General features: G+C 45.6%; 1 protein-coding gene across 1 annotated transcript in view; it reads left to right on the top strand.

The window, feature by feature from the left end:
* Window positions 1-14,213, top strand: part of ttll7 (tubulin tyrosine ligase-like family, member 7) — a 64,718-nt gene that overhangs the window by 22,404 nt on the left and 28,101 nt on the right. The window contains exons 9-11 of the mRNA XM_071512038.1: window positions 8,651-8,745; window positions 10,968-11,115; window positions 12,431-12,504. Of these exons, the coding sequence (XP_071368139.1) occupies window positions 8,651-8,745; window positions 10,968-11,115; window positions 12,431-12,504 (317 nt within the window). The remainder of the gene's footprint in view (window positions 1-8,650; window positions 8,746-10,967; window positions 11,116-12,430; window positions 12,505-14,213) is intronic.

Raw genomic sequence — 14,213 nt, 5'->3', positions numbered from 1 at the left:
CTGTGAGGCTGTCTCTCTCGCGCTGGGCTCCCGGCAGCTCAAAGGCCGGTCGGCCTGCTTGTTAGGGGCAGGGTCAGTGTGTGAGTGTGCGTATGTGTGTGTGTGTGTGTGTGTGTGTATGTGTCCGAGCGTGTGCTGTGTGAGTGTGTGTTGTTTGACTGTGTCTGTATGTGTCTGTTCTGCAGAAGCGCAAGTGTATGAGAGCGAATGCATGTGACCCTGGGCAATTTGTGTTTGTTTGTTTCTGCGTTTTCATGTGAATGTGTGTACCGTGTGTGTGTGTGTGTGTGTGTGCACGTGCCCTTTGTCCCTCTGGGATAAGTCCTCTGTAGTGTGTGTGTGGTTGGCCACTCTGATCTGCCCACCATCAAACCACAGCCCGTCCTTTCATTCACCCGGAGGGGCTGGGAGGAATCCTACTTTGAAAACACACGAACACACCAACTAAATAAGCAACACGAACAAGAAGGAGAGCGAAGAAGAAGAAGAGGAGGTGGAGAAACCTCGTTTGCTGCCAATTGCGGTGTTGTACATGGCATTGTTGAGTATCGAAATGCCATCACACACTCCAGCTTAGGCAGCAAATGGCAGGGCTGTAGTACTCGAGTCCGGTCTCGATTTTTGGTGGTCTTGGTCTTGTATTGGACTCGTAGTTAATATGACTGACTTGAATCGGTCTCGGGAGTGAATATGACTCGGTCTTGAATCGGTCTCGGATGAATTAACGTTACATAATATTATTGTTTTTATAATTTTAATCTCTTCTAAGAAAGTGACCAGCAGCGAATGATACAATTTTCACAGTTGTTAAAGTTATGCGCCCACCGAAAGGTTTACTGACTGCTGATTGGTGATATGCCAACTACCCAACCAATGACTTCGTTTTGATAAAAAAAAACAAAAAAAAAAAAACTCACCATGTCCTGCTCTCGCTCTGTCTTTCTCTGTCTTTTTTCCTTCGTCTACACCTTCTTAAATTACAGGTAAAAATATTTTCAGTCAGGCAATGCTGAGAGCAGCATGTGGTTGTCGGGCAGTAAGAAAAAGTAGGTGAAATAGATTAATCCACTTCCAGTTAAGTAAAGGTGCAACTACTGTATGTTATGAACATAAACAAGCTGCCTACAATTAATTTTGTCCTCAAAACATGCTAATTTTGTTAAAATGTCTTTAGAAACCTCCCTTCTATTTTAGGCAATAAACAAAAATATGTTATTTTAGTCAATAAATACAATGGTAGCCTTGGATAACACATTGCTATGGTATTGGTCTCGAATTGGACTCATAGTTTTGCGGTCTTGGTCTAGACTCGGTCTCGACCCCCCTCGGTCTTGGTCTAGACTCGGTCTCAACCCCCCTTGGTCTTGGTCTTGAATTGGACTCGATTCACCAATGACTCGATCTGGACTTGGACTCGAGGCGGTCTCGACTACAGCCCTAGCAAATGGGCATGCATGCACACACCCACACATAAAAACACACATAAACACACACACACACTCAGTGTGATATTACTGTTTCTCCTTTCCAGGGTTTGTTTGTTGGTGGCTGCAGCCTAATTGCCATCTCTCCGTCCATCCCTTCCCCTCTCTCCATCCCTCCTGCCCCCCCTCCAGGATGGGTTGTGCAGCGTGATTGGCAGCTAATGAGGCGGGCATGCTTGGGTCAAGCGTGGTGCTGGTTTGTTTGTGTGCGAGTGTGTGTTTGTGTGTGTGAACGTGCAGTGTGACAACAGACTGCAGCTGGACTGCACCCCCAGCGGCGCTGACTCTTCACCCATCCCTCCCTTCCTCTCTCCAACTTTCCTCCCCTTCACGTCTGCCTCCCCGATTGTTTCAAGATGAGTTTAGTTTGCCTGTCCTTCCCTGAGAGCCAACATAATCCAGACTTCCTTTTCTTTTGCAGGAGTGTGTGTGTGTGTGTGTGTGTGTGTGTGTGTGTGTGTGTGTGTGTGTGTGTGTGTGTGTGTGTGTGTGTGTGTGTGTGTGTGTGTGTGTGTGTGTGTGTGTGTGTGTGTGTGTGTGTGTGTGTGTGTGTGTGTGTGTGTGTGTGTAGGGGTTGTTTTTGTGGGGAGTAATCTGCGCTGGCGAATGTAAACAAATGCCACTATACACACAAACACACACATTGTCACTGAATTACATCCGAAAATACTCCCTCATATTGGCACTGTTAATTCCCACTGCGGAAGAAATAGTCGCTCACACTTATGTAAGCTTTCCAAAAAAAATCTATTTTATATGCGCAGAATAAAATTTAAAATTTATGTTCTTTTAGATTTTCATAAAACTCTAAACAGTAGTCGTTTAAACCGTAGCTCCTTTTTTTTCCCCAGGGGTTTTTGAAGAACGCTTTGCAAGAAGAGGGGCAGCCTGCCTTTCAGATATTTTCTCAGGAAATTCGAGAAGTGTTTTCCCACCCTTAGAACATCCTAGTCGAACATGATTCTGTATTCAAGGTGATTAAGGAGGAATTGACTTGCTCCCTGTGCTCTCCAAATAATATTCAACCCGTCATGATTGAATTTTCCAGGGTGAAAAATGATCGGGAGAATACATACAGTTGGATATACTCAATTATCTTTTGGTGTCTCTCTTTCCCCCGTTCTCCTTTCAGTCTCCCTTTGCCTTTGATTAATCTTTGGCACTTAGTAGAATTCATTCTTATTTTAAATGTCCATGGATATCGTCCTCAGCTCTGAGGGGGCGTCTTTCTCTTGGTAAACCCTAGGTGGCAGTAGTTCCCTACGAGCCGCTCTCTGGCTCATAAGAGGTTTATTAAAGAATAATTAGAATGATGTATGGGACTGTCTGTCTCTATCCACATCCATTTTCCCCCAACATGACTATTTCATGGAATAAGTATCAAATTAGGAGCGCGCAGGCCTCGTATGTGGGGCAGTTGAAAACGCACCCCAACGTTTAGTCATTTATCATCAGGCATGTATGGCAGTAGTGACTGTGTGTGTGTGTGTGTGTGTGTGTGTGTAGGTGTGTGTGTGTGTGTGATTGAGAGGGAAGATATATATTCTTGCACGTTTGTGAGTGACTGGGATGGAACTGAAGTGTGTGTGTGAGTGTGTGTGTGTGTGTGTGTGTGAGAGAGAGAGAGAGATTGAAGGGGAAGTTATATATTCTTGCGTGTTTGTGAGTGACTGGGATGCAATTGAAGTGTGTGTGTGTGTGTGTGTGTGTGCGCGAGTGTGTGTGTGTGTGTGTGTGAGAGATTGAAAGGGAAGATATATAGTCTTGCATGTTTATGAGTGACTGTGGTGGACCTGAAGTATGGCTTATTGATGTGGAAGATATATATTCTTGCATGTTTGCGAGTACTGAGGTGGGAATGGAGCGTGTGTGCGTGTTGTGCGACTGCCTCTGCTCTTCCCTTTTTTTTGTGTGCCGTCTTTTGTGGGGGGTTTTTTTTTAATTTTTTTTTTACTGTGAACGCCTCTGAGTGTATCTGTGTGTGTCTTCAAAAAAAAAAAAAAACCCACCACTCCACACACCCTGCCAGTCAGCCAGGTCAGGCTGACTGGTGGCTAAGCTAAGCGTCGGCCCGCTCACTCCCAGGACCTTTACCAGCAGCTCAACAGGCTCAGCTAGAGTTTCCCCTGCGTCGGAGTGGACCACTAGAAACGCCACAAAAGGAACAAAACGGTGATTGATAAGACGGCTGAAACCAGAGAGCGACTTAACAGGGCGGCCAGCTGTCTGTCTTTCTGTCGCTCTCCCGCTCTCTCTCTGCCTCTCTCTCTCCCTCCCTTTCTCATTCCACCATTGTGCGGCAACAAACACTCCATTCTGACAGCGGTTGAACTGCGCCGATACCCTCGAGTGTGCGGGGCAGAACGGGAGCCTTGTCAAAGCAGTGGTTGTTTACACTCTGCCAGGAATAATAAGGAGGGGTCGTCTTTCTGAACCGATTAATCACGCGCAGCCCTTGCACTTGTTTGACGAGTATTCCAGACACACAATGGATGTCGATGGGGGGAAGCAATTTGTTGTGGAAAGAAAGCAGCTGATTGTTGTTGATCCGTTGCTGTTGCTATGTTATTAGGGTTGGCGCGGCGCAGCAGAGGCCAGAGTCGCAGAGTGTTGAATGGCCGCTGCATATTCAACAATGAATCAGTCGTGTGATCATTGTAAGGCCTTTTTTTATTGGGTTTATTTTTAGTTGAAATGATGACACTGAAGTGGTAGATACAGACTGAGAAGTAGATCCGTCATAGTTTGAACTGAGGTTCAAGTCTACTCTCCAGGTGTGCAGGAGTGGCAGGATAACCTATGATTAGGGTTTGATCTCCCCATACGTTACACCTGTCAAAGTACCATTGAGCAACATACTTAACTCCTACGTGCTCCAGGGGGGCCACACCTAGCTGTCTGACCCGGCGCCCTCTTGGGGATTAATAAAGTATATCAAATCAAATCAGCCATGAAAAATCTGCCGGCTGCACTCTCCCCCTCTGTTTGTTCTTTAGGACCAGCAATAAAGATCAGTAGACAGACCTGCACTTCACAGACAATGCAAACCAAATGGACTATGTGAAAAAAATTAAATGTAAAAAAAAAAAAACCCTACCACGACGTTTTATTTCACAAGTGCCTTCATAAACATTGGCAGGTTACTTATGCATCAAAGAAACACACGTCCAGGTGCAGAAAATAAAAAAGAGGTACATGCCCTATACATGCATGCACTCTGCAACTCATCCTCTGATCTTGGCATGTTTAATTGGATGATCAGATGAGGAAAAACCTGTCCTGTGAAAAATTACAGACTGATGTGCCCTTTTCCTGCATGCTTTCTGCTGCTGTGTGATTGATTGATATTTGGGCGATGTCGATGCGATGCCGGGCCGAATCAAAGCAGCAGTAAAAAGGAATTTTCTAATCTTTTCATCTGACATTTTTATTGAATGCGTCTTGGAACGGGCGAGGGCTCCTTTAAGACCCTGCCAGAGTCACTTAAGGAAATCAGAGTGGGGGGTTTGGGAGCCTGCAGGGGTTCATTAGGACCAGACTGGCCCAACGTCCTCCGCCAGAGAGGAAAAGGAGAACACAGACAGAGGGAGAGAGAAACGAATGACAGAGGTAACGACCAGAAAGTGAGGGATAGCAAGCAATATGAGCGGAGGGGGAATGAGTGACCAGAAAGAGAGAAAGAGAAAGAGAGAAGCGAGAGGCAGCGAGAGAAACAGAGTGGGAAGAGAACGTAACCAAAAGAAGAAGAGTGCGACAGGCAGAGAGTAAAAGGAGAGAGTTGAAAGACTGAGGGAGAGCAAAGAGAGACAGCGAGTGCTGCGATGCCAGTCTACCCTGTGACAGTTTGACACCACAAATCAAACTGAGAAATGAAGACAAGCGACGAGAAAACCGTCGCCGGGATCACTGCCAGTCTGGCTGTTACCTATAGGCTACGGCGCTCTAAAGCCACACTCTTTTCATTGTGGCTGTCATATCGGGGAGTGCTATAAATGAAAACAGACCCTTTGCCTTTTTTTCTTTTGTAGTGTTTTTTTTTTTTTTTTCTTAGGTAAGTGGTACTGTAGGTGGAAGTATAGTTCTGTCCTTCCCAGCGCACAGAGAAATGTATTGTAGGCTTCAATCCATTGAGTGAAAGAGCTGGATAGGCTCTCTGTTTCCTTTCTCCTTCTTGTTCTGGAAGACATTCATCACCTCCAGCCCCCCCTCCCTCTGATAAATGGTTGCCGTGTGGAAAAAAAACGCACACGCTCGCACACGTACAAACACACTCGCACACGCGCCCACGCACGCCTCTGTTCTCTTGCTGTAGATTTAGTAGCTCACTTGTGGTATTTGGGGATCTAGCCTCTGAACTCGTAGACAAGAGCTGGGGTACCGTTGCCCACCAGGCTCAGAGAAGGTTACACAGTGAGCTCAGGTTAACATAGTCAGCTGCGGCTCACGCTAAGGTTTCTTGAGCTCGTATGCTCTTTTTCAGCTATGCCCCGCTTCACACTCACTCACACAGTTACACACTTCGCCACCTGGGAGCTTCCTTGCACAGCAGCAGCCTTCTCCTCTTGGCCCGCTTGGCAGCTTCACAGAAGTTCAAGGTTTAGGTGCCTTGCTCAAAGACACTAGCTGTTGAGGCAGGGGAGAGCTTTACTGATTCACTTTAACCTGCCCAGATTTTTCCAGTCGGTTTTGTTTGATGCGAACAGGCGATCTTTCAGTCGTACCACCGCTTCTTTGGGCTACCGCTGCCCCCCGGCAACACAGTCGACGCTCTGGCTCTGTCAGTCCTGAAGGGGCCCGGTTGTGATGTAAATATTATCTTGCGGCCGCGTTCTCGAGTCCGCCACACACCAGTAAGCACCTTTGTGTCAGGATTAGCAACGGCTAGCCCAGGAGAAGGGGAGAGAAAGAGAGAGGGAGTTTGTGAGAGTTAGCGCCGCAACCCTTGAGAAGCTTTGCACATCTCTCTTTTTCCTCTGAAGGAGCTTTAGGGCTTTGTTGCTCATTTTCACCCGCAAATCATCACGGTTTCAATTTGCCTGATGTCACACACCAAGCTGTTTTCTCATTGGCCTCTTTCGTGTCCTGCGACCTGTAACTCCGCTCCTGATTGGCAGATAGAATGGATTTATGATGTGCTGCGAGACCTCTGATTGGCTCAGTGGCGCTTTGTGACTTAGTTCACGACTTGTGATTGGCTGTTGTGCAGCTTTAATGTGTTCTACTGTATCCAACTGCTTTTTTTCTGAAGGAAGATAGGAGCAGGAGGAATACTACTGCTGACACAAATACTCTCCCTGACTGCAGATTAAGGCAACTGGGAAGGAAGGAATCCCAGCAACACTTGCAGGACTATTAACAGCGATTTTGATCAGAAAAACAGACGCATTTTGGCATGTGGCCTTTGTGAGGGGTTAATAAACCAATTCATGCAGAAGAATATATAAATACAAAAAACACTAAAATCAACCGATAGACTAGATACGAGAAAATGGAATTGAGCAGCTAATAGATTACCTACAGATAAAGCCTTATTGAGCCGTAAAGAAGCAGAGGATATGGTCATGTGACAAACAAAATTAGACAGCTCTACTAACTGAAAACAGATGAGAGGTGCAGTGATATCTTCTGACAAGATGGCTAAGTTTACAATAAGGAAAATCTTTCTAAGGGAGCGCCTTTCAACACACAAATGTTATCAATAATGAGGAACAAGTTGCAACAGCTTGTTTTCATCCTCCCACTGTAGTGCCCTACGCAGGTCCCTACTGGATGATTAGATTTCTTTCTTCCCAGTGCTATCTGTCCATACTCTGCACCTTGCTAGTGGGTGAAGTTGTGCCAGAATACCATTTCACCTGCAGATTATGGCTACCACAGGAAATAAGCTCAGAAGCCAGTGATTCAGTGTACACCTTTAAGTCGGATATCTCTTTCTGTGTTTAAACCGAGGGCTGCTGAATTATTAAGGATGGACACGCGTGCTTACCCACATACACCTGGCACGCCTTTATTAAACCTATTACAAATCTAAAGACGCCAAAAGGTGCCGTCCACACCATTGTTCCTACGTGAAAAGGGAAATAGGCGGCTTGAGCGTTTGTGCGACTCCAGGATTCCCGAGTTATCTCAGCGCTCAAGGTTTTCAACCTGAGCCAGCCTTTAGGCGGGCGTCTGTTGCACTGTCATTTGAACTCACCTCTTAGGCAGAAAGCAATCCAATCAGGGTTGCCAGCCCCCCTCACCCTCCCTTCACCCTCCCTTCATCCTTCCCTCCTCTCCATTCGCTGGCCCTTTTGTTGTCTCACACAATCTCTTTACCACATGGGGAGAGAGACAGAGGAAGTATAACAAAGAGTAGAAAGGAGGAATTGATTTTGTCGTGTCAGGTATTATAATTGATATCTGAATACCTTGCACCGGTGCTGGAAATTGCTCTGTTAAGAAAGGTATGCCACTCTTGGATTTTTCCCTTGGTGATGCCGGTTTTTGTACCTAAAATCACAGGTTGCTTATTCTGTGCCTGTTCAGTTGATTCTCTCAGAGCGCTCTTGACTGTATATGGCGGCATTGAGCTGTGATAATTCGGCGATGCTCACAAAGAGATAAGCGGCGGCGGTGTTGTGGGTGGGCGTTGGCATTGACTGGCTGCACGGCGCAGGAAGTGCGAGGGGGGCATAAGTAGGTTACAGAGTCATGGACCGCTCGCTGTGGTTGGCTCAACAGGGCAGGGTCACTCATCTGGTGACAGCTTAACCTAACACACAAACATATACACACACATGCGGGCGCTCACACACACACACACACACATACACACACACACACGTAGGCTCATGGACATGCATAAGCATTCACACATCAATGCCAGACAGGATTCATGCCCAGGCAAAGGCCAAGAGTTCTGAAGTGTCCTTCAAAGAAAAGAAACTCCCTACTGTCCCTCGCTCTTCTCCTCTCCTTCTCTCTTTCCTTTACTCTTTTCTGTGGGAACAGATCTCTCTTTTTTTTCCCCAAAGATGCCCTAAATCCACTCTTGTAATTGCATAGCATTTCTCTCTGGTGAAATGAAAAAATAAAAAAATAAAACAAGAGACAAACAAAGAAAGAAATACAGAGTATTCTCTGAATGCATCTCTCTCCTCTCCTCTCCTCCTCCTCTCCGGCAGATCAATCGAGCTCCGAGTTTTGGGACCGATCAGAAGATTGATTACGACGTGAAGAAGGGGGTGCTGCTCAACGCTCTGAAACTGCTCAACATTAGGTACTGTTCTCTTCCACAGCCATACACACACACACACACATACGCGCATACAGATAGACACGCATGGATTTCCTCTAGAGGGCCATTAAGTTTCAAGTACACAGACAGGCAAAGCTCACGTCAAAGTTTATTTTATAAGGTTCTGAATGTTTAAAGATTCCAATCGATTCCCCCCCTTTCCCCCCCCTTTTTTTATTTGGCAACCCTGAAAACTGGGGAATTACTTTGATGCACGGCACCATTCGGCCGTGATCTTGTTTTAGTTTCAAACTGATGTCACAGGAGATGGTCGAGGATTTATTTATCAGGTTTTAGCTCCGGACAAAAACCTGCCGTCCTTGTAAACTTGTGTGTTGGCGTTGCTGCGGGGGATGCAAAGCAAGAGAATGGCCAAGCTACAAAGCTATGTCTGTCTATTGTGCTCTTTGTGCACCCTTCAATCAGACATGCTGTGTGTGTGTGTGTGTGTGTGTGTGTTTGAATGTCTTTCATTTGTACTGTAGCTTATGCTATCTGCGTGTTGGAGTATTTACTGTTCGCACTGCTCTGTATGTGATCTGTGTGTTTATGTGCTTACTATTTACTGTGTCCTTTTTTGTCTATTGGGTTTTGTGGGTGTATTTGTTTGCCTGTGTGTATTATGCATATGTTCATGCTTGGTGTGTTCGGCATTTATTGTATATGTACTGTCTGTGTGTGTGTGTGTATGTGTGTGTGTGTGTGTGTGTGTGTGTGTGTTGGCGTGCCTTTCTGTCCCTGGCTACAGTGAGTCTGTCCACTGATTGATCATCTTAGACCAGACCTCTAGATCTCTGTTCTCTTTCTCTCTCTGTGCTTGTCTTCCTCTCATGGCTCTAAATATAGTCTCCTCACTACTACACTACTACTACCACACACACATACGCACACACGACACACACACACACACACACACACTGGATCAAATGCATGCACCACCACAGATCTAGATCGGCCATGTGCGGTACGTGGTGCAGCCATTCTACATAAAAACTCACTCCATCCTCCCGCCCGGCTTTAGTCGGCACAAACAAATCCCTTATCAGAATGATTTGTTTCATGGCTGATGTTTGCTGTGTTCCCACAGATTAAAAGGGGAGATTTGATTATTTCGTGACAAATAAATCTTAGGGGGCCTTGAAAGGCGGCGGGGAGCTCTTTCCACCGGACAAACTGCTTATGTTCATGCTGGAGTGAATGAGGCCTTTGTTCTACCTCGCTCACTTTCTCCTTATATAGTAATGGCTTTGCTTCCCAGAAGGGAGGGGTTGGTGGTGTGTAGAGGTGGGGTCGGCTCTCAACTTGGCTTAGAACACCAACTGTATCAACGTGGGATCAATTCAGACCCGGCCGGGCGTAGACATTGACAAACCTCGGCCCCCCAACAGCACTCAATATCCAATTTAAAGGGCCAGCGATTGACTAAAATGAATTGCCCCTTCTGCAGACCATGACTGCCTGCTCGTTCAGAATCAGCCTGTCTGGTCCCGTTCATCCTGAAGGTTGTGGTTTTGTTTGTGTCTTGCCTGTATGTCTATCTCTGTGTCGGTGGGTGTTTCTGCACTACTGCTGCAGTGTCATCAAGGGACAAATTCAGGTTCAAACTCGAGATTTTTCATAGAGATATTTGCACATCCAACTATCTCCGATGCAGGTGCGTAGGTTCAAACTCGAGAAAATAATTTTCTTCAAATTACATCTGTTCTTTATTGAGCAGTATCTAGTTAATAAAATTAAGTAAATGTTGTATTATTGTAAAAATGTCATTTAAACTATGAATCTTCACACCTTAGCTGCACATTTTCCCTCCCACAACCTTCTTGTGTATTCAGAAAGAACTATTTATCATCATCACATAGAAACAAAAAGAGGTTACCACTACAAACCAGTGGGAAGGGAATGAGCATTTTAATGGTTTAAAGAATTTCAGTGGTAATGCATTTGTTTCTCAACAACAGCAACTAAATATGTGACAGAGCACAAGACAAAGATCCATTAATTATTGGAATATAGGAGGAACTTAGAGACAGAAAGGAGGAAAGGAGACAGAAAATGTCATCTGTAACATTTGTGTTCCTGGGTAGTCTCTTTTTATGGTGTCTGGCTTCCTTCTGGCCTTCTTTCTAGTTGCATCCCTCCCTTAGATTTCTATCTATGTACTGTGGGATTGTACAGAATCTGTACTTGTATTTGTGTTGGTCCAGAGCCAGCGATAAGAAACGCAACCTGGCCCAGCAGAAGGCAGAGGCTCAGAGACGGCTGTATGGACACGGCTCCATGAAGAAACTCTCCGCCGCCTCCTCCGACTGGGAGAAACAGCGCCACACGCTGGAGCGAAGGAAAGAAGAGTTGGTATGTTCCTTTTAACCTTTATTCACCAAGGGAAGATTTGCTGAGGAGGGTTCTGATTCACATTCATGCAGTTAAACACATTCCCACCCGGGACCTGCCCAGTACAAGCACAGTTCTCTGCTGTTGGCCACTGCCCAACTGCATTGAAGCATCTGCGGGGCTAAGCAGCTGCACAAGGTAGTGCACCTTGACCATGGTCAAGGAAGTAGAGAGCGATACTCATTCATTTCCCCCACCCAGATTTTCCAAGCCAGTCTGGGGACTGAAGCGGTGACCTTCCAGTCATAAACCCCCTTCATAAGTCATAAGCTACCTTTTAAGCTTTTTAGGCCACCCCAAAATGAGCACAGAGGTGGAACACTGCCTTGGCTTCAGCAGTTCAGGGAGAGGTGCTCATCGGAGACGGGCGTGCTCTTATTTAGTAAAAACATGAATCATTCTGTAAAAAATCAAAACCTCAAACCTCCAAGGCAATCTTCTCTTAGAACAAATTTAGAATTCTAATTTTATTGGCCAATTTCACTGCAATAAATAACAAAACAATACACTAATGTGTTGCAGCACGGACAGGCTTTCCTCAGGGTTGAAACGATAAAAGCTGAAATGAGTGGGAAAAAACGGCGAGAAGAAAGTCATAAAGTGCTTCACTTATTTCTTACTCCGCGTCAAAAGAGTGAAAGTTTTCTGAGACAAGCATACCTTTTAATTATTTGCTCTTTGAAGTGAGGGGGTCGTGGAACTTTCTCCGTCTGTCTCATGGTAGAGTGGCAGCTCGTAGTAAGTAACGCGTCCCACCCCCTTGATTATCCTTTTGATCAGCTACGGCAGTAATCAGTGGGAATATGGAAGGATGGAGCAGAGCTGCTGTTTTAAAAAGGGCACAGCCACAGCTTCGAGTGCTGTTATGGCTGCAGTGCGAGACAAGGCTGAGGTCTATTGAAGGCACATATTGCTTAGTGTTCAACGATACTGTAGTGCCTATAATTGGAGTGACACCCCCAACCCCTGCTGCTTCACGTCAAATTGACCAACTGACCTCCTCCACAATTATACCTTTCTAATGTATTTATATGAGAGAGTGGGTGGAAAAATGCCTGTGAATTATGAATCGATGAGTGGGACTTCTCTTTTCAACTCTTTTTCCCCCTCTCGCTCTCTTTTTTTAAGACTTCATTCCTCTCCCTTTGTAATTGAAGAGGGATTCATTTTGCTCAGTGTAACACAGATTTAGTTTTAAGGGTTGGGTGGGGGTAAGGGTGACTTTCAGCTGAAAGATTTACTCCTTTTTCCTTTGGTTTTCTCCCCCCGTTTCCAGAAAGAACGACTGGCACAGGTCCGCAAGCAGATCTCAAGGGAGGAGCATGAAAAGCAACATCTGGGGAACTACAGGTAAGGAGCAGGCGTGCAGGCGGGGAGGCGGGGAGGGGGAGGCGCTCCCCCCGGGAACCCCGCCCATTACACCAATGCCAGCTCCGCTTACATTTATGGGGTCATCTGCAGAGCGCCAAGCTCTCGGGAGGATAAATAATGCTGCTGTGGAGAGAACAGGAAAAGGAGAACGCCTAATGCTGTGAGAGCGTGAGACGGAAGAATTAAGAGCGAGCGAATATGTAAGAAAGAGAGAAAGGGAAAGGGAGGTGGTTGCAAGGTTCAAGTTGTTACTCCTCTATGCACAAACAATGGTACCTTTGCAGCGCTTCAGAAATGCAAACGAGCATGCATATGTTGCCTGCCTACTGCAAACTATCCTCCCTCTCCTTCTTCCCTATACTCCTCCTTTCTTTTCTCCTCTAATTCCAACCAGGACCTCAGAAGACATGGAGCATGTCAATTTTTAATAGTCACCTCACAGACGGAGCAGATACCACCTTAGAGCATGACTCAGCCACGTCGACTTCTGATTTGCCGCTTGTCCCTCGTAAATTGTTAATGCTCCTTCACTCCCTCAATCTCTCTCCCTGCCTCTTTCTCTCTTTATTCTCCGTACACACATACGCACACATTTCCAAGTATTGCTTTACTTTTTCTCTTTTTCGACTCTGAGTCTCTCTTTCGCAAACGCACACACACACACACACACAGTTGCCACATACACACGCCTACCTCTCCTCACTGTCTCCCCCAGTCTCTCTTTCACTTAAGTGACTTCTTGACTCATCACTTGACTGAATGGCTAGTCAGAATTCTGATCACAGCCCGCATGAAGTGCTGTCACCTCCCTCCTCTCCTCCGACAGGCAGTCAGACAGTCAATCAGACAGGCTGAGGTCTGTCTGGAGCGCTCCCTAATAAAGACCTCTTAGCATTCAAATGGTGTCCTGGCACAGCACTGGTGTCTGATTAACACAGTGCTCCTCATTAGAGGAGTTCCTCTAATGAACTTACTTACCCGGCTGTTAGATGCAACTTGCGGCAGGTACAGAGAAGCCGGGGCCCCCTGACATCAGAAGGAAACCCTGCTGGTCAGCGTCACTGTCACCGTTCTACCGTTTAACAACACATCTACTAAGCTGTTATAGGATGGGGGGGCTTGAATGATACTGCAGACTAGGGCTGAAAGATACTGACAAAAAACCTGATTGTGATTATTTGACAGAATATTGCAATTGCGATTTAAACTGTGAAAAGTTTTTCTTGTCAATTTTTTTTAGAACTTAATTTTAGAACAGTTTTTAGAACAGTACTTTAGAAAAATGTTAAAAGAGTATGATGTTTGAGTATGATGAAACGTCTTCACCAATATTGCACTTGATTCATGGACCAAAGATTACCCGCAGCACGAGAACTCCTTTTTAGAAATACACTTTGGACGCCCCTCCCTCTTAAGCAGAGCAGCCTCTGCGATTTGGAAATAGCAGAAGTTCATATTGCAATTTCGATTTTTTTTTTTTGATTACTTGTTCAGCTCTACTGTAGACTAGAATGAAGGATAGTTTTAAACTGATGTAAATGGAGTATGGATCTTAGTTTGGCCCAGAAAATATGAGAGGAAAATCCACTTCATCATGAACATATTATTGGAAAAAAAAGTATCATTGAGGTCACCCTCAACTTAAATAGCCATATGAAGGAGGCGGCCCAAAACGAGAGCAGTCAGCA

The sequence above is a fragment of the Centroberyx affinis genome, unplaced genomic scaffold, assembly GCF_046629955.1.
Source record: "Centroberyx affinis isolate AG114_WGS23_722 - 3 ecotype Tasmania unplaced genomic scaffold, CSIRO-AGI_Caff_v1 ptg006031l_1, whole genome shotgun sequence".
NCBI classification, from domain to species: domain Eukaryota; kingdom Metazoa; phylum Chordata; class Actinopteri; order Beryciformes; family Berycidae; genus Centroberyx; species Centroberyx affinis.
This window is presented reverse-complemented; position numbering and strand designations above follow the sequence as displayed.